The sequence below is a fragment of the Choloepus didactylus genome, chromosome 3 (genome assembly GCF_015220235.1).
Source record: "Choloepus didactylus isolate mChoDid1 chromosome 3, mChoDid1.pri, whole genome shotgun sequence".
NCBI lineage: Eukaryota > Metazoa > Chordata > Mammalia > Pilosa > Megalonychidae > Choloepus > Choloepus didactylus.
In genome coordinates this window covers 141,370,397-141,396,899 of record NC_051309.1, presented here as the reverse complement: position 1 = coordinate 141,396,899, position 26,503 = coordinate 141,370,397, and the positions used below count along the sequence as shown (strand labels likewise).

Sequence of the window (26,503 nt, the reverse complement as noted above, 5' to 3'; positions counted from 1 at the left end):
ATATCTGAAACATTTGCATGTAGATAGTATAAACATATAGTTATTAAAAGTTTATGTAAAAACCTGATTTGGATAACCAAGGAAACCATGCCTAGACAACAGAAAATTACAACCTACACTAAGAAAAACAAAGTTATGGCCCAGTCAAAGAAACAAACGTACACTTCAACTGAGATACAAGAATTTAAACAACTAATGCTAAATCAATTCAAAAAGTTTAGAGAAGATATTGCAAAAGAGATAGAGGCTGTAAAGAAAACACTGGGCATATATAAGGCAGAAATCGAAAGTTCAAAAAAACAACTAGTACAATCTATGGAAATGAAAGGCACAACACAAGAGATGAAAGACACAATGGAAACATACAACAGCAGATCTCAAGAGGCAGAAGAAAACACTCAGGAACTGGAGAACAAAACATCTGAAAGCCTACATGCAAAGGAGCAGATGGAGAAAAGAATGAAAACATATGAGCAACGTCTCCGGGAACTCAAGGATGAAACAAAGTACAATAATGTACATATCATTGGTGTCCCAGAAGGAGAAGAGAGGGGAAAAGGGGAAGAAGCAAAAATAGAGGAAATAATTAATGAAAATTTCCCATCTCTTATGAAAGACATAAAATTACAGATCCAGGAAGCGCAGCATACTCCAAACAGAAGAGATGTGAATAGGCCTACGCCAAGACACTTAATAATCAGATTATCAAATGTCAAAGACAAAGAGAGAATCCTGAAAACAGCAAGAGAAAAGTGATCCATCACATACAAAGGAAGGTTAATAAGACTATGTGCGGATCTCTCAGCAGAAACCATGGAGGCAAGAAGGAAGTGGTGTGATATATTTAAGATAGTGAAAGAGAAAAACCTCCAACCAAGAATCCTATATCCAGCAAAGCTGTCCTTCAAATATAAGGGAGAGCTCAAAATATTTTCTGACAAACAGACAATGAGAGACTTTGTGAACAAGACACCCGCCCTACAGGAAATACTAAAGGCAGCACTACAGAGTCATAGAAGACAGGAGTGCGTGGTTTGGAACACAATTTTGGGAGATGGTAGCACAACAATGTAAGTACACTGAACAAAGATAACTATGAATACGGTTGAGAGAGGAAGGTGGGGAGCATGTGAGACACCACAAGAAAGGAGGAAAGATAAAGACTGGGACTGTGTAACTTGGTGAAATCTAGAGTATTCAACAATTGTGATAAAATGTACAAATATATTGTTTTACGAGGGAGAACAAGCAAATGTCAACCTTGCAAGGTGTTAAAAATGGGGAGGCATTGGGGGAGGGATGCAATCAGCATAAACTAGAGACTGTAACTAATAGAATCATTGTATTATGCTTCCTGTAATGTAACAAAGGTGATATACCAAGGTAAATGCAGATAAGAGGGGGGGATAGGGGAGGCATGTTAGATACTTGACATTGGTGGTATTGTCTGATTCTTTATTCTACTTTGATATAAGGTTATTTTTCCTTTTGCTGCTTCCTAGCTGTCATTTTTTTTTCCTCTTTCTTTTGCCTCTCTACCTTCTTTGACTCTCTCTCCTGCCTTGTGGAAGAAATGTAGATGCCCTTATATAGATAGTGGTGAAGGTGGTGAACACATAAATATATGACCATACAGAGAACCATCAATTATTTACTTAGGATGGACTGTATGGTGAGTGAACAAAACCATATTAAAAAAAAAAAATGGGTTGATGACAAAACCTTGAGGGCAATATACTGAGTGAAATAAGCCAGACACATAAGGACAATTATTGCAGGGTCTCACTGATAGGAACTAATTATAATATGTAGACTCATAGACATGAAATATAAGGTACCAAGATATAGGACGAGGCTTAAGAATGGGGAGTGGTTGCTTAGTATGAGCAGAATGTTCAACTAGGATGAACTTAAATGTTTGGAAATGAACAGAGGTGTCGGTAGCAAGATGTGAGAATAACTAACAGTGCCAAATGGCGTGTGAATGAGGTGGAAAGGGGAAGCTCAGAGTCATATATGTCACCAGAAGGAAAGTTGGAGGTCAAAAGATGGGAATGTATAAAACTGAATCCTATGGTGAGCAATGTCCATGATCAATGTACAAATACTAGAAATCTCTTCCATGAACCAGAACAAATGTATGACAATACAATTAGAGGTTAATAATAGAGGGGCATATAGGGAAGAAATATATACCTATTGCAAACTATATACTACAGTTAGTAGTATTTCAACATTTTTTCATAAACAGTAACAAATGTGCTATACCCATACTATGAGTCAACAATTGAGGGGGGTTGGTTAGGGATAGGGGAGGATTAGGGTTTCCTTTTCTTTTTTTCTTTTTTCATCTTTCACTTTATTTCTTGTCTGGAGTAATGAAAAGTTTCTAAAAATTGAACAAAAATTAAGTGTGGTGATGGATGCACAGCTGTATGAGGGTACCCAGGGGCAAGTGATTATACACTTTGGATCTTTGGATAATTGTATGAGCTCTGAACAATCTCAATAAAAATGAAAAAAAAAAAAAGACAAAAAAAAAGTTTATGTAATAAAATTAGGATAATTTTTGTGTTTCTTCAAAGATTTCACAAATTCAGATTTTGAAAGGACTGTTGACTCCAGAGCATACTTACCTAAGGTTTCTATTTAAAGGAAAGGGTTAATGTACAGCAAGAGAAAGAGAGCATTAGCTAGCATGGGAAGTCCAAGTGGCATCCAGACACACACTCCCCAGAGTCTTGTTTTGCACACAGACATACTGTGTCTCCAGATTGAAACACCAAGATCTGTGCAGTGAATCTTGGCTTCAGGAGAGCTCAAGCTAGAATTTCCCAGTGGGGTCTTTTTATGCCCCTCTGATCATATAGTCCAGCCTGGCTGTCTAACCAGTTACGCCAGGTAAAAACCTTCAGTACGCAAATGAGCTCTGTGAGTCGCCAGAGGAGATTCAGGCTTTAAACAGCACATCATAAATCCCACTGCCCGTATGTTGTCCTAGACATTCAGACATCCCCAGAGCTTTCCCAATCCAACTGTAAAATTAACTCTGTCCTGCACAGTTCTTGACAACTTAACCTAAATAAGGGGCTGATCATGGTGATAGCTTATATTTGTATACATTACAATAAAATTAATAAAGTGCTTTAATATGTATTAACTTATTTGAGTTTTATGATAATCCTGTGAGCTATGCAGGGGAATTGTTTTTATCTCCATGTTACAGATGCAGTGTTGAAACTCATCGAGTTAAGCCATGTGAACTGGTGGTAAAGCCCGGTCTAGCTCACAGGGCTTTTGACTTTTATTCTATAATTTTGTTTTCAGTATGTCATGCCTGAAGTAAATACCAAAAACTGTTATTTTCTGGCTACTTTGTGAAACAATGTGAGAATAATTAAATATGTATAAAACTACTTATTTTCCCTCCAAAACATAGCATTTTGTGTTTTAGGTTATATATAATATAGTTTAAATGCTTTCAGAGTATTTTCTCTTTTTATGACTTACAAAATTAGGTCTAGGGGTAGTGCCTGAGTCTTTTCTTTTTGCTTATGTTGTAGAAGAGAGATTCTGTTTCAAAGGATATGTATAATATATTGATATGTTTCCTATAAGATATGTAAGATATATGTTTGGAAGATTATTTATAAAATTATTAGTCTATGATTTTCCACATGTGAAGATCAAATTGGATGTGTAAGATCTAAGTAAAATCATTAAAATATAGCCAAACTTGTGACTATCTGTCTCCTTTCCTCATTCATGATATACTTACTTATGTTTCAGACATTGTGCTAGCTCCTGAGGGTTTAAAAATGCATAAGATGTGATCCTTTAATGATTTTACGTTCTATATTTTTTGATGTACTAACAGTTCTATGAGGAGAGTCCCTAGACTACTGATTATAATACAGAGTGATTTGTTAATATACGAAGTATTACATATTTTAAGAACTGGGTTCATAGGGTCTTTTTCCTAGGTGAAGTTAGGGAAGACTTGAGATGGAGAGACTTTTGAGCTAGGTGTTGAAGACTGTTGAGGAATTTGTCAGAAAAAGAGAAAGAGGGCCAGTTTAATGAAATATGTAACAAAAGAGAAAAGGATGTGTTTAGGAAACAGTAAGTTAGTAGACTGTTATATCTGGACATAAATTACAAAGAGGGAGACTCTTTGAGGCTACATGGTAACTGGCTTTATATGTCATGCAGAGGAATTATGGCAAAAGAAGAGGGGAATCCAGAAATCATTTTTAAACAGGAATTTTTATGACCAGATAACTTTTTTTTACAGATAAGATGCATTTTAGAGAATGAATTAACAAGGAGACCAGTAGTGAAAAGATCAGGTTTGGAATCTATGGGAATAGGCCTGAAAAGTGATGATGGGGTCTGAAGATTGTAGCATGGAAGTGAAAATGGAATATATAATTGAGAGACAATTTAGAAGTAGACTCATTAAGAAAATTAAATGGAAATGAGGGATACAACTGTTACAGAGTTTTGGTATTGGCAGATTATCTGATCCACCTCCCTGTTGTTTGATATGAGGTCACTGAGACCCAGCGTGGTCAAGTTAATTGCATTAGTCCACATTATTAGTTACTGACAGAACTGGATTCAATAGTACTAATAAATGAGTTGCATTTATAAATGAGTTGCATTTATAAAAACATAAATATAAATTTATAAACATAAAATAAAATTAAGAAATAAACAGAGGCAGTTCCTACGCTAACATAAGCTTACTTTCTAAAAACGTATTTTTTATATAATTGAAGTATTCTGTATTTACTTAATTGGTGTGATTTTAAAAATGTTTTATGCTGTTTCAGAAATTCTTGTTACATTGTTCTAAATTCATTTCCTGTGGGTAGTCAAAGAGATACTGAAACTTATTTAATACTTTCAGATTGTTTTAAAAATTTGTCATTTGGTCTTTTGCACCTACAGTCTCTGAAGAAAGTAAATATTATGCCATCATGGGACAAGTCTTTTATTATGTTAATAGGTTACATAAATACATACTTCTGGTGTTTAAGGAATGACTGGGATATTGAACCTTATGGTCACGAAAAGGCTAATCTACAATACTTCTCTAACTTTATAACTTCAGGAAATTATAGATATAACTGTATTCCTATATTCTACTTTGTTCACTGGCACTGTTGTTAGGTAACAAAATTCTTTTTCAGGAAGTGAATTATTTTAATATAAAATATAATTTACCAGAATGAAATATTAATGACTCCCACTTTGCGCCACCATCGTCATTCAGCTATCCCACATATATTTTATTAGTAATAAAGGAATCATTCAGAATTTACCCCTTAGATCCATTTTTAGGTACACAATAGTACTGATTTCGCCAAATTTAGATTTCTAATTTTTTATTCTTTATGGTCTGTGAAAGCATTGTTCATTAATTAACTTTCTTTTTTAGGCAATCCAAGTTAGATCTGAGAGTTGCAGCAGCGAAAGTGGAAGAATTAACAAAAGTGACTGAAGATCTTCAAGAACAGATGCAAAAGAAGGTATTTTCTTTTTCTAATACAATTTGATACCTGTGACTTAGTTTTCTAAATATTTGATTGTTGATATGTTTTGGATTAGGTGTTAAAGAGTGTTGTTAGAAGATGCATTGATTATTTTATTGCCCCAATATAAAATATGATATTGGGAAATTAAATTATAATATTGGAAATAACTTTATAAAGCATATTTATTTATATTAATTGATTAAATTTAAATAAATTAAGTTTAAGTCAATAAAACATCATAGTCATCCATAAGATCATTACTGAATTCAATTAATACAAGATCAAGTTTCACTTAATTGATTATGTATAGATGGAAGAGAAGCATTTAATACTACATTTTGTTCAGTACAATATTTTGTATTAACTATTAAAATATTTATTGGCATAGTAGCCTCTGGTCCTTTATATGTGTAATAGAGAAATACTGGGAGGGTGTAAAGGAAATATCAGGCTTTAGGTTTAGGGGGCTCTAAGTATTTAGAATTCTAGCACTGACAGTTATCATCTGTGTAACTTTTCTAGTCCTTATTTCCTCATCTGTAAAAAGTTGATGATAGATTTCTAGTAATGGTAGAGTTCTGAAGTGCTTGAGTGAACCCACCTATAGATAATAATTATGAAAACTGGATACATTTTTAAAACACTGGAAAGCATCCCAAAACAGAAAGAGGCTATAATAGTTAAGAATTGTGAGTTTGTGGCTTTCTGACCTGAGAGCTCTCCCAACCCCCACACCTATGGCTTCAGAAACAGCCATATATGGGTTAAACATGCCAAAGATCGGCATTTAGGGCTAGAAAGCAGTTGGAAATTTAAAGATGAAATCCTGACAGTGATGAAAGATGAAATCCTAGAACCACAAAAAGAATGAGAAATAAATTATGGGTGTGAACTCTGACCACATTCATGGCTGACAGCTAACCTATGTATATGAGATTATGAGGTGAGATCTCAAAGGAACTCGGTGAAAAAGCAGACAGACACCTTAGAGTGTCTGTCTTGAAAGATAGCACTAAATGGGATTAGATATTTGAGTCTCCTGCTTTTTATAAATGAGCAGGTGTGCAGCTTGAGAGCAGAAAACTGAAACCTTATGGGTTTGAAGTAGCAGAGGACAGTGCTCCAAACTGGAAGAGTAGCTGGAAGTTGCAGGAAAATTCTAGGAGCAAGGAAGAACAAAGAGGATGATCCTTACTTCTGCCCAAATCTGTGGTTGATCCTCAAATTATGCAGGCACACTGGGAGATTTTCCGGGGCCCTAGCTAAAAAGGCAACAGTGGAAAGAAATAATAACTGATCACAGACACCAGTTTCTGCCATACACATAGCAAAGCATGAGTCCAAGCAAGATAATTGCCTATTTGAATGAAAATGCCAATATTCATTCAAAGAACAAAGTAGACTCTACAATTCCTGGAATATATTATCTACAACATCAATTTGTTAACCAAAAATTATTAGGCAGGAAAGTGAGACCCATACTTGAATCAAAAAAGGCATTCAGTATAAAGTGACTTTGAGTGTTGCCCAGCTGTTAGATTTAGCAAACAGAGCCTTCAAGTCAGCCATTAAAAATAAGTTCAAAGAATTAAATAAAATTTGTTTTTAAATTAAAGTAAAATATGGCATCAGTGGAGCAACAGATAGAGAGTTTTAATTGAAAGCTAGAAAATAATTTAAAAGTAGAAATTCTGGAGTTGAAAACTACAATAAGTGAAATAAAAGTCCATTGGATGGGTTGAAAAATAGATTGGAAAAGTCAGAAGAAATAATCAAGGAACTTGACATATTAACAGAAATTTCCCTATCCAAAGAACAAAGGTTTAAAATGTTGAAGAAAAATGAACAGGATCTCAGAGACCCTTTAGACAATATGAAGCAGCTCAACATACATCTAATTGGATTCTCAGGACGTGGATCAGAAAAAAATACTTGAAGAAGTAATGGCTGAAAATTTCCTAAATTTCACTAATTCCACTGAGATTCAAGAATCTCAGTGAAGTTCAAGTAGGATAAAAAGAATATAAAAGGATATAAAGAAACTTGTGGATATATCATGATCGAACTGCTGAAAGCCAATTTAAAAGGAAAGTATTGAAAGAAGCAACAGAAGAATGGCATATTATATAAAGAGAAAAACCATAAGATTAATGGTTGATATCTCATAAACTGGAAGCAAAAAATATTGGACAAATATATTCAAAGTTCTGAAGGAAGAAAAATGTCCATAAAGAATTCAATTTCTAGTGAAAAATATTTCTAAAATTGTCAGTGAAATAAAGGCATTTTCAGATGAGCAGAAGCAGAGAGAATTTTCATCAGCAGACCAGCACTCAAAAAAATGCTATTGGAAGTTCTTAGGCTGAAAAAAAATGACACCAAATAGCAACTCAAATATAGGAAGAAAGTAAAAGCAACAGAAATGGTAATTTGTGGGTAAATATAAAATAATGTATTTATATATTTTCCTTTTCATTTCTTTAAAAAATGTGACTGCTTAATACAGGACTTATAACACTGTATTTGATGGATTTGTAAAACATGCACATGTGATATATTATGACAGTAACTCTAAGGAGTGGAGTGGTAAATGGAAATACAGTGTTGCAAGTTTCTAGTGTTATATCAGAATTAATGAAATCTTAACTTTAAATATATTGGGATAAGTTAAAGATGTGTATTGTATTTCCTAAGCAACCACTAAAAAATGATGCAGACATATAGCTGAAAGCCTATAGAGGAATTAAAATGACATTGTAAATAATGTTTGTTTAACACAAAAGAAAGCATGAAAGGATGAACAAAGGAATAAAAGAAGATGATAAAAATAAATAACAAAATTAAATATATAAATATAACCATATAATTATATATAATGGATAAACACTGTAACAGAAGTTACAGATTATAAGATTGAATTAAAAGTAAAAAGAAAGAACCAATTATATGTGCTCTATATGAGACACTTTAAATACAAAGAAACAAAGATTGGAAGTAAACTTCTAGAAAAAGATATATTATGTAAACAATAATTATAACAAAGCTAGAGTGCCCATGTTAATTTTTTTAAAAAAATTGATTTCAAGATAAAAGGGACACTTGAAAATAATACAAGGGTAAACACATCAGGAAGAAATAAAAGTTATAAATGTATATGAGCCTAATAAAGAGTTTGAAGCAGAGCTTGAAATTAATATGGAGCATATCTGAAAAACCTAAAGGGAGTAATAGACAAATCCACAATAATAGTTGGAGACTTCACCACATTTCAGTAATTGACAGGATAGTGAACCAAAAAAAAACAAGTAAGAATATGCAATATCTGAATGGCACTTTCAACTATCTTAAGCTATTTGTTAATTATAGAACACTGTTTGCAACAACTGCAGAACATACATTTTTTTCAAGACATCTCAGGAGATTCACCCAGGTAGACCATATGCAGGACCTTAAATAAGTCCTAATTGATTTTAAAAGATTGAAATCTTACTGAGTATGTCTGATCACGTTGGAATTAAATTAGATTTTTAAAATAATCAAATATCCAGAAAAGTCTCAAATATCTGAAATTAAACCATGGACTAAAAAATAAATTCCAAAAAAGTTAGAAAATATTTTAAACTGAAATGATAGTGAATGCACACAGATTAAAATGTGTGGAGTGCAGCTAAACTAGTGCTTGGAGAAAAATTTGTATTTTCAATTGTTTATGTTAGAAAAAAGGAAGCCTAAAATCAGTGATCCAAGCTCCTAATTTAGGAAGTTAGTGGAAGGAAATAATTTCTTAAATGAACAGAAATCTGTAAAGTACAATAGAGATGAATAATAGAGAAAAAAATCAGTGAAACCAAAAACTCCATCTTTGAAAAGATCAATAAAATTGAGGAAGATGTGACCAAATTTCTTAAGAATAAAAAAAGAGTACACAAATTACCAATATCATGAATGAAAGAAAGGACGCTGCTGCAGAACTTACAGACATTGAAAGGGAAACAGTGGAATATTTTGAATGTTATGCCATTAAATTTGGTAAGTTGGATGAAATGGATATATTCCTTGAAAATACCATAATGGTTAATTTTATATGTTAATTTGGCTAGGCTGTGATGTCCACTTCTTTGGTCAATCACTAGCCTAGATGTTGCTGTGAAGGTATTTTGTAGATATCATTAGATCTGCAATCAGTTGATTTAAGTAGGAGATAACCCTCAATAATGTGGGTGGGTCTCTTCCAATCAGTTGAAGACCTTAAGAGCAAATACTGAATTTTACTGAAGAAGAAGAAATTCTACCTCAAGACTACTGCTTGACTCTTGTCTGAGTTTCCAGACTGCAAGCTATCCCTACAGATTTCAGACTCAAGGTTGCAACATTTGCTGTAAGGAATTTCCAGCCTGCTAGCCTATCCTATAGATTTCAGACTTGCCAGGCCGCTCAGTTCTGTGATCCAATACCAGAAAATAAATATCTTAATATATTTATACATATATACACACATATGTCCTGTTGGTTCTCTTTCTCTGGATAGTCATGGCTGTTACACATTTTAGTATCGACAATGGTTGTAGAGGAATAGAATCTTAAGGATGAGTTTCCTGAATCACTTCTGAAGTTTGGGGTATTGTTTCTTTAATCGGATTGATTTAAAGGCACTAATGACTCTATTCCCAATAGAGATATGTGATATGGCAATAGAGCTCTGCAGAATATCACCATTGGCTACTCTGAATCAAATACTTTTCAGAGGAAAGGCTCTGGATGACCATGTCTTTGACAGCTTAGAATATTTTGTTCATCTAAGGAGTGTAATGAGATTGGCCAGTTGCTCCTAATTATACTGGAGAAAGTGAACAAAGAAATGAATGTGCTTAGAGCTTCAAATCCCCAGCTGAAGCGCTGCATAAATGAGTTGAAATTTTCTGTCTGCCTTTAAAGAAACCCTTATCTCCTGTAGCCACAGAGTTCAATTTCTAACAACCAAACCCAGAGTCTCATACTGTGAATGATTGAATTACATCACATACTGAATTCCCAGCCTTGCAGGGTGTCTGCTATTAAAGTGAGAGCATTGATTGGGAAGGAATGAGATCCAGAAAATTAGAATGGGAACATATGGATAATTCCTCATGAAGCTGGAGACATTGAACCTCTAAATACTGCTGTGTTTTCTTTGCCAGTACAAGCAGCCATTTCACCCCCACTTTGCTGGATGAACCTGTCATGAAATCCCCTGAGGTAGCTGACTGGCAAGACACTACTAATTCTCTTCAGGACCCACCCTTACCACCACTCTATAACTATACCTATAACTACACTAAAGTCCCAGCAGACACCAAAAAGTGAGGTACAAAGTGTGACACATAGGTAGGTATACTTCCCCCCAAACAAGCTGGATGGTTTTTCCAATTTATGCAGACAAAACTGGAGAATACATGTGGGAATGGATATTAAGGTTGTGGGATAATGGAGGAAGGACTATAAAGTTGGATCAGGCTGCATTTATTGAGATGGGCCCTGTGCTGGTTTGGATGGATTATGTCCCCCAAAACGCCATTATCTTTGATGCAGTCTTGCGTGGGCAGGAAAACATATTGGTGTTGATTGGGATGGAGACTTTTGATTGGATGTTTCCATGAAGATGTGATTACTCAATTGAGGGCGAGATCTTTCATTGGATAATTTCCATGGAGTGGTGGACCCATCCGTTCAGCGTGGGCCTTGATTAGTTTACCAGAGCACTATATAAGCTCAGACAGAAGGAGTGAGCTTACTACAACCAAGAGGGACACCCTGAAGAATGCCCAGGAGCTGAGAGAGGAGCTGCAGATGAGAGTGACATTTTTGAGGAACTGCAGCCTAGAGAGGAATGTCCTGGGAGAAAGCCATTTTGAAACCAGAACTTTGGAGCAGACGCCAGCCACGTGCCTTCCCAGCTAACAGAGGTTTTCCGGACGCCATTGGGCACCTCCAGTGAAGGTATCCTATTGTTGATGCATTACCTTGGACACTTTATGGCCTTAAGACTGTAACTGTGTAACCAAATAAACCCCCTTTATAAAAGCTGATCCATTTCTGGTGTTTTGCGAAAAGGCAGCGTTAGCAAACTGGAACAGGCCCACTAAGCAGATTCTGGGTTCCATGTTTTAGCTCCAGGGGTTAGAAAGGGCTCTTATAGTTTGTTTGGTTTTGGTCGGGCTAACACATCAGCCAAAAGGTGGCCTATGCTAAATGAAGTTGAAATGCTAGAAATTCCTTAGTGTAATATAGAAGAAGCTATCAAAAGGCTTCAGAAAATTGGAATATTAGAGTAGATTTATCATGTAAGACCTGCTCCCCTACCCCAGGAGGGTCCAGAGGACATACCTTTTCACCACAACTGTGAAAAATAAATTTTTGAGGGGAGTCTCAGCTCTTGTAGGAGCCCTGTGGCTGCTCTTCTCTGTAAGTCAGGAATTACAATGGCAACTGCTGCCACTGAACTAGGATATTTGAATGCAGTGTGCATTATTGGATCCCAGGGTGGCAGGCCAAGTGGTGGCAGTTAATCACTGAACACAAGTAGGCATGGTTATGATAGTAGACAGCAGAGTCAAAGCATTTAATCAGAATACTCTGACTCATAGAGACCTGGGACACTGGCTAGTTGATCCTGGTACATCTAGAAGAGAAATAGGTAACCAGTCTAATTTATACTTGCTATGTATAAGCAGAAGTGTTCTAGGTCAAGTGAACAGAAGTCTAACTTGAATCACCAAAGCACAAAGTAACTTCTCCTCCATCATTTCCCAGACTTGAGCCAGTTTACAGACCCAGAACCTTAAAATGAAGGGGAAACCAAGTACCCTTGATTAAGGTTCCTGCTACACTGCCCAAAATTTATACTGTTAAATCTGTTACCCATTCTTCCCCAAAGAGACCTATGGCCTTTTATAAGGCTTATTATAATGAGGAAAGGGACTGGACACTGGCTCTGAACTGACACTAATTCCAGAAGACCCAAAATGTCAGTGTAGTCTGTGAGTCAGAGTTGTCCATTATATGGCTAACATTATGCTGATCAGACCTAATGAGAAAAAAGTAGCAACTACTCCAGGCTTATTGGTAAGACATTTGTGTGTCAGAGAGGGGCGGGGTGGGGGGGAGGGATGAATCCACAGACCCTTAGGATTTTGGAGTAAAGCTCTGCCATCCTCTGTGAATAACTACTGTCTTTTTGATAAATAGCTTTTGGCTTAGCATCTGTCATAAGTAGAGACTGAACTGTTAAGCATGGACCATCCAATTACCATGTATCCAGAGTTACTCATCACAAACTGAGTATTGTCTGACCTACCAAGCCATAAAGTTGGGCATGGAGAGCAGTACTCCATCATCATATAGAAGTGGTATATACAAGATCAGGCTCAAGCAGGCCCTACAGGCACAAAAATATTACAGAAGGAAATGACCTAAACGTTTATGACCCCCACTCCTGTCACATTACCTTCTCTCTCCCAGCCCATACCTATGGCCTTATGAGAAACTCACTGCAATCAGTTGACTGAAGATTATTGGGCCAGCGCCACCCAAAACTGGATAGCTACAGCACTATGGCCTAGGACATTACATTACTGAAGGACAGTGATGAAGGGGAATTGTCTCAGTGGGCAGAAATTCAAACAGTGCACTCAGTGGTTCAGCTTACACGGAAGTAAGGGGACTGCAGCAAGTGGTTTGGTTGGATGGTCAGAGACTTGGAAGGAACACATTTGGAAAACTGGTGACAAGGAGGTTTGGGGAAAAGTTATGTGTATAGAAATATCTGAATGGGCAAAAAGTGAGAAGATATTTGTGTCCCATGTGAATGCTTAGCAGAGGAGGATTTTAATAATCAAATGGATCAGATGACCTGTTCTGTAGTGAGTCAGGCACTTTTACTAGTCATGCCTGTCATTGTCTATCTTAGTTTGCTAGAGCTGCTGTAACAAAGTATAACAAACTAGGTGGCTTAAACAACAGAGTTTATTGTCTCAGAGTTCTGGAGTCTAGAAGTCCAAAATCAAGGTTTGATGGGACCATGCTTTCTTGGAAGTCTGTAGGGAAGAATCCGTTCCATACCTCTCTCCCAGCTTCTGGTGGTGGCTTGCCAGCAATCTGTACTATTCTTTGCCTCAGTTATCACATGGTATTCTACAGTATTCTGTGTGTCTGTGTCTTAATTTGTTGTTGGATTGAGGGCCCATCCAGTACAGCCTCATTCTAACTTGCCTAATTCCATCTGTAATGATGCAATTTCCAAATAAGAACATGTTCTGTGGTACAGGGTAGTATGACTTCAGCATATCTTTTTGGAGGACACAATTCAATTCTTAGCATTGCCCAATAGACTCATGAATGAAGTGGCCATGGTGGCAGGGATGGAGATTAAGCATCGGCTCAACAACATGGACTACCACTCACCAAGGCTTACCTGACTACAGTCGCTGCTGAGTGTCCAGTCTGTCAGTAGCAGAGACCAACACTGAGTCCAATATGGCACCATTCTTCAAAGTGATGAGCCAGCTTCCTAGTAGCAGGTTCATTAAATTGAACTGCTGCTGTCATGGAAGGGGCAGCATTTTATGCTTACTAGAGTAGACACTCAAAATATGGATTGGCCTTCTCTGCATGCAATTCTTCTACCAAAACTACAATGGTAGTTTGAAGCTATAGATACCCCAGAAAGACATGTTATTAAATTTATTCCATTCCTGTAGTTGTGGACCCATTGTAAGTAGGACTTTTTGACAGTGCTACTTCGGGTAAGGTGTGACCCACCTCATTCAGGATGGGTCTTAATCCTCTTACTGGATTCCTTTATAAATGGGATGAATACAGAGAAACAGAGAGAAAGCCATGGAAGCAAGAAGCTGAAAGCAATGAAACCTGGAAGAGAAAGGGGAGACCAGGAGACACCGCCATGTGGTGGAGGAACCAGGGATCGCTGGCAGCCGGTCTTTGGGAAGAAAGCATTGCCCTGATGATGTCTTGATTTGGACATTTTCGTGGACGCAAACTGTAAGCTAATAAATTCCCATTGTTTAAGCCAGCACATTTCATGGTATCTGCTTTAAGGGGCCTAGGAAACTAAAATAACTACCATCCATGGAAGTACAGAATGCCTTATCCACCCTTATGGTAGTCTACATAGCATTGCTTCTGATCAAGGAAATCACCTCATAGTAAATGAAGTACTGCAGTGGTTCCATGCTCATGGAATCCTGATGACGTTCCCCATCATCCTAAAGCAGCTGGCTTCAAAGAATGGTGCAATGGCCGTTTGAAGACTCACTTCAGTACCAGCTAGAGGCAGTACCTTGAAGGGCTGGGACAGTTTTCCAGGAGGCTGTATATGCATAAATCCGTACCCAATATATGGTGCTGTTTCTCCTATTTCCAGTGATACACTAGCAAAAGTTTTGCTGTTTCCCCATGACCTTATGCTATGTTGGTCTAGAGTATTAGTTCCAAAGAAAGGAATGCTTCCATCAGGAGGCACAATAATCATTCTATTGAACTGGAAGCTAAGACTGCCACCTGGCCACTTTGTGCTCCTCATACCTCTACATCAACAGTCATAAAAGGTACTTACTCTACTGGCTGGGGTGATTGATTCTGATTACTAAGGACAAATTTGATTGCTACTATGCAGTAGAGGTAAGGAAGAATATGTCTGGAATGAGATGCCTTAGGATGTCTCTTAGTCCTACCTTGCTCTGTGATTAAAGTCAATGGGAAATTACAACAACCCAATTCATGCAAGACTACTAATGGCCCAAACCCTTCAGGAATGAATGTTTGGGTTACCCCACCAAGCAAAGAGCCACAGCTAGCTGAAGTGCTTACTGAGGGCAAAGGGAGTATGAAGTGTGTAGCAGAGGAAGGAAAAAGATAATTATGAATACCAGCTATTACTACATGGCCATTTGCAGAAACTAGTACTGTAATTGTTATGAATATTTCTTCTTTATTTTCTTAAGACTGTGTGTGTTTATGTATGTTTATCTTTGTTTTTTCCCTATCTTATCCCCTAATCATGTAAGATAAGATGTATTAACTTTGTATCATAGTATTTAAGTTATAGGATATAAAGGAGAAGAGTAAACATCACCCAAAGGCTTTGCATCCTCTTCTGGAGAAAGGCTTAGTGTGTTTTCAGTTGTACTCAGAAAGACAAGGAAACCCTGCACACTGCATTCACTTTGGGCAGACCTTCCTGATAGGAGAGCTGAAGCTCGAGAAAATCTGTCTTATCATCAGCTGGTTTCAAAATCAAGAACTAGTCATCTCAGAGAATAAATCCCCGAGTTGACATTTTAAACTGTTAAAATGTACAGTGTACAACAAGAGTTTAACACAGAAAAAGGAAATTATGGCCCATCCACAGGAAGAACATAAAAATTAAGAAAATGCTAAAGAAGAAATCCAGAATGTAGACAACACAAACAAAACCTTTAAAAGAATGAACTTAAAGATGCACAAGGAGATGAAGGAAAATACAGAGAAAGAACTAAAGTGTGTCAGATAGACAATGAATGAGCAATATGAGAATGTTAGAAAAGAGATAGAAATTTTAAAAAGGAAGCAAACAGAACTACTGGAATTGAAGACCACAATAACTGAAATGAAAAATTCTTAGAAGGGTTTTGAGAGCAGATTGCAGCCAGTAGAAGAAAGAAACAGTGAACTTGAAGACAATACACTTGAAAAGAGTTCAGGTTGAGGAGCAGAAAGAAAAAAAGAATTATAAAAATTGAAAATAGCCTGAGACATCTCTGGGACACCATAGAGCATTCCAATACACAGGGGTCCCAGAAAAAGAAGAGAGAAAGGAGCAGAAGAAATAGTCAAAGGAATAATGACAAAGAACTCACAAAACTTAGTAAAAGACATGAATATGCACATCCAAGAAGCCCAGAAAACACCAAATGGGGTAAACATGAAAAAAAATACAGCCAATCATATCTTGATCACACTACAGAATGCAAAGGACAAGAAGAGCATTCTGAAAACTGCAAGAGAAAAGCAACATTTTATGTACAAGGGAGTCCTAATTAGTTGGAGTACCGATTTCTCATCAGAATCCATGGAGGCAAGAAGGCAGCGGGTTGAAATATTTAAAGTGCTGAAAGAAAACAACTGCCAACAAAGAATTTTATATCTGACAAGGTGTTCTTTCAAAAATTAGGGGAAGATTAAAACATTCCCAGATAAACAAAAGCTGAGGGAGTTCATCAATACCGGACGTGCCCTACAAGCAACACTAAAGGGAGTTTCAGACTGAAAGGAAAAGATGCTAGACAGTAGTTGAAAGCAGTGTAAAGAGTAAAGACCTGCAGTAAAGGTAACATTTGGAGTAATTATAAATGCCATTATTATTGTAGTGTATTGTTTGGTATGTAACACCACTTCTTCCTACAGATGTGAAAATGCAAAAAAAAAAAAAAAGTAATGATAAATCTATGGTTTTGGACATCCAATGTAAAAAGATATAAGTGGTAACAAGTGTGAAAAAAGGTGGGGGACTGGAGGGGTGTAGGAAATGTATATGTGTATGCTATTGAAGTTAAATTGCTGTCAAACCAGATACAATTGTTATATATTTAGTATGTTAAATTTTAACCCCATGAAAACCACAAGAAAAATAGATGAAAAATATATCCAAATAGAAAAGAGAAGGCACTCAAAATGGTACAACACACACAAAAAATCAAATGAATATAAAGGTAGGTATTACAAAAGAATTGATGTGAAAAATAAATAAATAAAGGTATAAGACACACAAAGGCTAAATAGCAAAATGACAGAAGATAGTCTTGCATTATAAATATAAAGAGGCTGCAGTGTATTATTTTCAATAATGCATAGACCATGTAGTCAGAAAATCAATAAGGAAATACAAGTCTTGAATGATACTCCAAACCAACTAGACCTTACAGGCATATATAAAACACTTCACCCAACAAAAACAGAATATACATTCTCCTCAAGTGTACATGGATCATTCTCCAGTAGGAACCATATTTTAAGTCAAAAGGCAAATCTCAATGAATTCAAAAATATTGAAAACATACACTGTATGTAGGATTTATCCCTGGTATGCAAGGGTAGTTCAACATAAGAAAATCAATTAATATAATACACAGCATTAACACATCGAAAGGACAAAACCACATGGTCTTCTCAGTTGATGCAGAAAAGAACATTTGACAAAATCCAACACCTTCATAATAAAAACACTTAGAACACTAGATATAGAAGGAAACTTCCTCAACATGGTAAGGGACATATATGAAAAGCCCACAGGTAACATCCTATTTAATGGTGAATGACTGAAAGTTTTCCGTCTAAGATCAGGAACAAGACAGGGTGTTCACTGTCACCACTGTTACTCAGCATTGTACTGGGAGATCCTGCCAGATCAGTTAGGCAAGAAAAAAGAAATAAAAGGCATCCAAATTGGAAAGAAAGAAGTAAAACTTTCCCTATTTGCAGACAACATGATCCTATATACAGAATATCCTGAAAAATCCACAAAAAAGCTCCTAGAGCTCATAAATGAATTCAGCAAAGTGGAAAGGTACAAGACCAACACTCCAAAATCAGTAATGTTTATATACACAAGCAATGAACAGTCAGAAGAAATCAAGAAAAAAGTTCCGTTCAGAATAGCAACTAAAAGAATCAAATACCTAGGAATAAATCTAACCAAGGATGTAAAGGAGTTGAACACAGAAAACTACAAAACACTGCTAAAAGAAATAAAATACCTAAATAAGTGGAAGGATAGTCCACGACCATGGATTGGAAGACTAAATGTCATTAAGATGTCAGTACTACCCAAAGCAATTTATAGATTCAATGCAATCCCAATCAAAATTCTAATAACCTTCTTTGCAGAAATCGAAAGCCAATCATCAAATTTATATGGATGGGCAGGGGTCCTGAATAGCTAAAACCATCTTGAAAAAGGATGAAGTTGGAGGACTCACACTTCCTCACCTGAAAACTTATTACAAAGCCCAGTAATCAAAACAGGAAGGTACTGGCACAAAGACAGGCACATAGACCAATGGAATAGAATTGAGATCTCAGAAATCAACTCTCACATTTATAGCCAACTTGATATTTGAGAAGCAGGCATAGACCACTGAATTGCTAAAGAGTAGGCTCTTCTAATGATGCCAAGTGTACTGGATCTCCATTTGCAAAAAAAGGAAAAAAAAAAAAAGGAGGACCCCTATCTTACACCTTATATAAAAATCATCTCAAAGTGGATCAACATGTAAATTTAAAAGGCAGAACTATCAAACTCCTAGAAGAAAATGCAAGGAAGCATTTTCAGACCTTGTGTTCAGCAATGGTTTCTTCAGACTTTACACCCAAAACACAAGCAGCAAAAGAAATGCAACCTCATCAAAATTAAAAATTCTGTGACTCAAAAGTCTTTATTAAGAAAGTAAAACAACCTACATTCTCCATTTCTAGTGGAAGAAATTATTTGGAAACCACATATCCTGTAAAGGTTAATATTCCAGAATATATAAGGAAATCCTTCAACCTAACAACATAAAGACAAAAACACAGTTTAAAAATAGGCAAAAGACTTGAACAGACGTCTCTGAAAAGAAACTAGACAAATGACTAGGAAACACATGAAAAAATGCTTAACATAATTAGACATCAGGGAAGTGCGTATCAAAACCACAATGAGATACCATTTCACACTTTAATTAGAGTGCCTGCTATTAAAAAAATAAAAAAATAAAAAAACAGAAAATAACAAGTGTTGAAGAGGATGCAGAGAAGTAGGAACACTCGCTCATTTCTCACGGCAATATAAAATGGTGCAGCCGCTGTGCAAGACATTTTGGCAGTTCCCCAGAACTGTAAGTTCTGCTAAATATAGAACTACCTTATGACCCAGAAATCCTACTATTGCTATGTATATACCCAAAAGTAGTGAAAGCAGGGACTCGAACAGATATTTGCACACCAATGTTCATAGCAACATTATTCACAATTGCCAATAGATGGAAACAACCCACGTGTCCATCAGCTGATAAATGGATAAATAAAATATGGTGTGTGTATATATATTTTCAGCCCTAAAAAAATTGAAGTCCTGCTATATGCAGCAACCTGGATGAACCTTGAAGACATCATGTTGAGTGAAATAAGCCAGACACAAATGGACAAATACTGTATGATCTCACTGATTTGAAATAATTAGAATAAGCAAACTCATAGAGTCAGAATCTAGAATAAAGGTTACCAAAGGACAGGGTGGGAATAGAGAATGAGATGTTAAGGCTTAAAATGTACAGGGTTCCTATTCAAAATGATGGAAATCTTGTGGTAAGAAATTGTGGTGATGGTGGCACAACCTTGTAATTGTAATTAGCAGCCTTGAAATATATATCTGAATATGTTTAAAGGCAGAAATGTTAGATCATAAATATGATAACAGAATAATGTTTTTTAAAAAAATCCATGGAAGTACAGTACACAAACTGTTAACCCTAAATTAAACCATGGACTACAATTAATAGCACACTTCTAAGAATATGCTATCATCAGTTGTCACAAATGTTCCACACAAATGCAAGGTGTTAATAGTAGGGTGGTATACAGGAATCCTTTATTTTACATGATTGTTTTCTAAACCCACAACTTCTCTAATAAATATATAAAATAAAATTTAAAAAACCATGGGAAGAAGAAATACTTTCCAATTCATTATACATGACTAGTGTTACCCTGATACCAAAGCCAAAGACATCATAAGAAAACAACAAAACATAATCCGCAGGAACATAGGTACAAAAATATTTAACAAAATGTTAGCAAATTGAATCTAGTCAGGATTCCAAGTGTATTGGCCCACTGCTATATTTCATTTACTTTGAAATGATTTCTTTGATGAGAAACAATACTGTGTGGAATAAGCCTCACATTGTTATGATGTGTATCATTTTTTTTACATTTTTCAGATATATATTGATGTCTTTCATTTCAAACATGTTGTGTTTGTATAGAAAATCCTAAGAATTCTACCAAAAAAAAAAGGAATCAATAATATCCCAGGATAAAATATCAGTATATAAAAATCAACAGTATATCTATATAGCCAAAATGATAGGAAAATGAAATAGAAATACAATTCCACTTAATAGCATCCAAAAACTTGAAAAGTTTCATGATAAATTTAACAAAATGTATGCAAGTCCTATATACTTAATAACATAAAACATTTCTGGGAAAAATTAAAAGGAGTCATATCTCAATAAATGTAAAGATAGACCATGTTCATGGATTAAAAGACTTAATACTATTAAGATGTTGATTATCCCTAAATTGATGTATAGATTCAATGCAATCTAAATCAAAATTCCTGGAATTATTTATGAAAATAAAATTGAAACCATCAATCCCAGATGTTTTTATGTATTTCATTCTGAAATAATTTCCATGTTATATAAATGTTCCAGGCCATTTCAAAAAGAAAGTATCTCAGTTTATCTCATGACACTGTTATAATATGGATACATAAATCTATCAAGATTGCATAAATACACGTTTGGCCATAGTCATGTAAATGGATGCAAAAATCTGATAATAAGTTATTATTTGATTTTATGACTTTAGGGAGTTTACTCTAGGAATATGGAAATGCTTTAGGAAATCTGTTAATACAGTTCAAAGCATAATTATGTCAAAGGAGAAATCTCCTGAGATCAACATGATAGATATTGATAGGCAGTATAACCTGGTTAAAAGAACAAATTCTAAAGACAGACCATCTGCTTTGTTTTATTAGACTTGCACTGAAGAAATAGCTTGAAATATTTGCAGAAATCTATATACAGTGATTGTTTTAATTATTTTTCTAATACAGGATTGATGGTGAGGTCCCCCCTCCCTTTTTTTTTAGTATACATATAGTTGTTTCCAAATTTGTGTTGCTTCTTCAAACTCATATTTATTAGAATTCTAGCAATATAATAATTTTATATTATAAACTATTTTCTTTATACTATATAATGGTGTATTCAGTTTTCACATGTTCAGACTAAGTCTCCAGGTTCCTTTTTTCCTTAGGAGGAAGATATGGTTTCTGCCCAAGGAAGAGAAGAAGCATCAGATAGACGTTTACAGCAATTACAATCTAGTATAAAACAATTAGAAACAAGGTAAATGTTTAAATACATCTAGCTGTTTCTATATGCCTCAGAAGACATTCCACATCAGAATATTGGTGTATGGTATTTACTAGAATATGTGTTTTATAAATGCTAAATCAAACTATAGACACTGGTTTAAAATCTTATTTACTGGGCGTGTTTCAAAAAAAAATCATATTCAACAATGTCTTAGTTTGCCAGGGTTGCTTTAACAATTATCACAAATGTTTTGGCTTAAGCAATGGAATTTATTTATTGTGTGGGATAACTGGAAGCCCAAATCAAGGCCTTGACAGACAATGCTTTCTCTTGGAGTCTGTAGCATTCTGTGCTGGCTAGCTTCAGTCCTTGGGGTTCCTGCACTTGCATCTCTGTCTCTGTCACAGCCTTCTTCTCCTGGCTTCTTCTGCTTCTACTCAGTTGTCTGTGTCACTGTCTAGATTTACTCTCCTTGTAAGGACTTCAGCCATATGTAAGGTCCACCCTGATTTAGTTTGGCTTCATCTAAATAGGATCTTTGGAGTTCCTATTCACAAATGAATTCATAACTTAACTAATAATAACATCTTCAGAGGTTCTGTTTACAAATAAGTTGATAGCCACAGGAATGCAGATTAAAACTAAAAGACATGTCTTTTGTGAGGGACATGATTCAATCCCTGTTTCAGTTTACTAAATCCGCCAGAATGCAATATACCAGAAATGGGTTGGCTTTTACAATGGGGATTTATTAGTTATAAATTTACAGTTCTAAGACCATGAAAATGTCCCAATTATGGCATCAACAGGATACTTTCTCTGAAGAAAGGCTGATGGCATCCAGGGCTTCTCTGTCACATGGGAAGGCACATGGTGATGTCTGCTGGTCCTTCTCTCCTGGGCACTGGTTTCAAAATGGCTCTCTCAGTTCTCAGTTTCTATGGGTTCTTCTTTTCTTCTCCAGGGCATTTTCTTTCTCTGCTTCTCTGGGCTTTTACCATCTTTTTTCCTCTCACAAAGGACTCCAGTAAAGGATTTTAAACCCATCTTGTGTGGGCTGGGTAACATCTTCATGGAAACAACCTAATCAGAAGGTCCCACCTACAATAGGTCTGTCCCCACAAGAATGGATTAAAAGAACATAGCCTTTTTAGGGGTACATAACAGCTCCAGACCATTACAATTCCCAACAAAGAGAGCATATATTTTGACCATATATTCAAAGATCATTTGTTTAATAGGAGTCTAGACCCTTTACTGAGTGCATTAATTCATATCATAACTTTGAAAGAGATCAGTTGAACAAAATTAAGTCAAGCATGTTTTTGAAAAGGAATAAGACTCTAGATAATCATGCATTTTTGTATCAGTACTGCAACACAAAGTGCACTTTCATTTTCATTCCCTTTGACATCACCTTACAGATTTGGGAGTGAACCTTAGCTGTTCCTCAGGAGCCTAAAATCCTTCTTTACCTCTTTTTCTCGAGAGCAGTTAAAGTTTTATAATCATTGTGCCAGAGAAAATTTGATATTTCCTCAACAATCCCTCCATAATTCTGTGCTCCTACAAATCATGCAGTTACAGCAGAAATAAACCTTTGAAATAAAAAACAAAGAAAGGTTTATGTCATTTTTTAAAATATCATTTTTTTAAGAAGCATGAATCATAAACCCTGGAAAAAGATTAGCTCCAAGTGCTGAGGATTTTGAATTCTTTTTGCATTGTGGGCTCAGTATAGCAGGAAAGCATTGCAAACTGAAGCCCCCAAAAGGCAAGCTTCCTGTTTACCAATGCTCTTCTATCCTGTGTTCTCAGGAATTCTAATCTCCAAGATTGCCCTTGGCATCTCTTTGCCCCAATCACTGTTCTCTTCTCTCACAGCCATCATCAGTTGGTGCCGTGTTCTCAATAGGGCTATGGACTTTTAGATGAGACAATTCTTAGTTGTTTGGGGTTCTGCCAATAATTATTGAATCTTTAGCATGTCTGGCACCAAACATAAAATTCTAGTTGTACCTCCTATTGTAACCACCAGAATCTCCCCATGTATCTCAAAAGCCAGTACCACTGCAGTTGCGAACCATTTTATATAGATGCCTCAGGATGAGGAATTGTAAAAGGACACTGTGTTAAATTGGTCTCCCTCAGTGCTCTTTTTCTTTAATCCTTTTTCTGTGTATGGGCTGAGCAACAGGGTTTGAAATTAGATTGCAGGTCTTATGTTAGGTAGGGAGAATATATATTTGACCCTTTTGGAAATAAGGAAGTGATTTTCAACATGATGCCAAAAAAGATGTCTCGTTTTATTTATCAGTTGAGTATTCTTAAGTTAGTAATATCCACATGCTTAAGCTGCTTCCCTCTGTCACCCTCTTAGACCAAACTTGAGCTTTAATGGTTGAGGTTTTAATGAAGATATTTTAAAATCAAAGCTCATAATACAATGTATAAGAACTGGTGATACATGCCAATATTTCAATTATTTCTTATTTCATTGTAACACTCCTTTGAGTGTTTATATTGGTATATGTTGGTGGTGTTCTATATAAAAGAGACCTTTTTCAAATGCTTTGATGCTTTTGTTATAAAATAAATAATTTATCTTTTTTATAAAATATTTTCATATGATCCTATGACTATAATAATCAAATTTGACAGTACATATATGTTCTCTTCCCCACCCAAACCTCAACATACCTTTTTTGTGCTAAAAATTTTACCACCTAAGGTTTAGAATAACTCAAATGGGCAGAAGGACATTGGTAAGACACTTGAATATAATCATTACGTTTCAGAAGGGAAAAAAAGTGAGATAAAGTTGTATTTTTGTTTTTGTTTGTTTCGTTTTGGTAATTTTGTTTTGGGCAGGAGAAAGAAGGCATATACTCCTATGCCTATTAATCAGGAGTAGTAGAGAAGGTCTAAGAGGAAACTGAAATATATCCCAAAGGGATGGTTTACACTTCCCCAGGCATTGTCAGGAGAAAGGTCTTTAAGACTCCCAGTTGAGAGTGACTTCCATATTCACAGGTGAAACATCATATATTCAACCTGTATTGAGCACCTACTCCATACCAGTCACTGTTTTAGGTTCTAGGGCTCCAGTGGTGACCACTGTCTGTTGACATCTTATTGTTATCTCCATAGATGATGGAGAAAAGTCATAAACTACAATACCCTTTAGTTTAAATAATACAAAGAATATTCTGAAGTAAACATTGAATGTTCACTAAGTTGTCTTACATTGTAGTCAGTAGTGAAAACACACCATTTGGGTACTGCAATTAAATGGTTTTTTTAAAGATAAATAAAAATTTAGGATGAAGTCTGATTTATATTCAATCTCAAAATTTAGAATGAATTCTGCAGCACTTACTTGAATAATCAGCCCCACTCCCTTCTGACATCTATCATTCATATGCTTAAATTCTCAGGGAAAGCAAGTTGCATGACAATATGATTGGCTCTTTGTTGGCTGCCACTGTCAACCTCAGTTGATGTTGGGATTTCTCCCTTATTTACCAAAGAATGCATCTAGATTTTCACATCATTTAATACTTAATCAGAATCCAAGTCACTTTTTTTCTTTTTTCTTCAGCAAATATTCACTTCCTAAACTGAAGACATTTTAAAAGTTAGGTGTGGGGGGGGGGGTGAGGAGTTGGGGGGTGTTTGAGAGCATAAAAAGGAATAATTTTATGCAAGCTGTTGCAATAGGGAGAATGTTCATTAATGAGGAAATGTCTCAAATAAAACGAAGGGTCTTATAGATATCATGAGGAAGGATGGAAGTGAGTCTTATCTCAGAGTATGCCAGGGTAGGTCCTATGCTGTTAGACCTTTCCTCAACACAACAGGGTGGGGTTAGTACAGGGAAATCCAAAATTGTCAGTAAAAAACAAATAAAACAAAAAGTTTTTCAAGTATGCTACACCAGTAACATCTGTTCTCAAGGTCTGAGGCAGATTATGAGTGAACCAACCATTCACTGCTGCAGACCAGAAATGAAGGAGACAGAAATATTGATTCATAATGTACAGACTATTCTAATTGTATAATAGGAAGCCAAATATTCTGAAAAAGCCTCTCAATGTAAACATCTCAGTGGGAAATTACAACAAACATTTTATTATGAGTTGAGCATTTAAAAGTAAACGAAGTGGGAGAACCTAAGATGGTGGCTAGGTGAGACAGGGCAAAAAAAAACAGCTCCATGAAAAATACTAGATAAAAACCAGAAAGTGACCCAGAACACCACTTCCAGAGTAGCACCAGCCAGACAAGGTCTGCTAAATCTACAGGGACTATGTATTTGGTGAAACCAGGAGTCTGCATTCTGAAACGAGTGAGTGAGTCAGCTGAAAGTCCCTCAGCCACGCTGCAGTGTGAGGAAATGGTGGGTTGGCGTTTGGAGACGAACTAGTTCTTTAAAAAAAAAAAAAAAAGTCCAGGAGTAGCTGCAGATACGACAGGGAGAACCCCACAGAGAAGCGCAGTGGGAGCGGGCTGGGCTAATGCCTTGTGTCTGGCATGGAGGATACCCCTTCCCACACCCGCTGCTGACTGTCTCAGGCCCAGGGGAGCAAAGGGGAGCCAAAGGGAGAAAGAACCACACGACTTGAAGCCATCTCCCCAGCGGGCGGGGGACGCTCCTGCCCAGGGCCAGACCCACAGCCCAGAGCTGTGCAGGGAAGCCCAGTGTGAAGAAGTCTTTCCCGCAGCACTGCACACACACCACAGTGTCGGCCATGGACAGTGGCCTTTAATGCACCCACGGCT

General features: G+C 36.1%; 1 protein-coding gene across 3 annotated transcripts in view; it reads left to right on the top strand.

Moving 5' to 3' along the window:
- SCLT1 (sodium channel and clathrin linker 1) overlaps positions 1-26,503 on the top strand; it is a 278,459-nt gene that overhangs the window by 114,663 nt on the left and 137,293 nt on the right. For all 3 annotated transcript variants that reach the window (XM_037830653.1, XM_037830654.1, XM_037830655.1), the window contains 2 exons: positions 5,444-5,534; positions 21,660-21,751. In XM_037830653.1, coding sequence (XP_037686581.1) covers positions 5,444-5,534; positions 21,660-21,751 — 183 coding nt within the window. The remainder of the gene's footprint in view (positions 1-5,443; positions 5,535-21,659; positions 21,752-26,503) is intronic.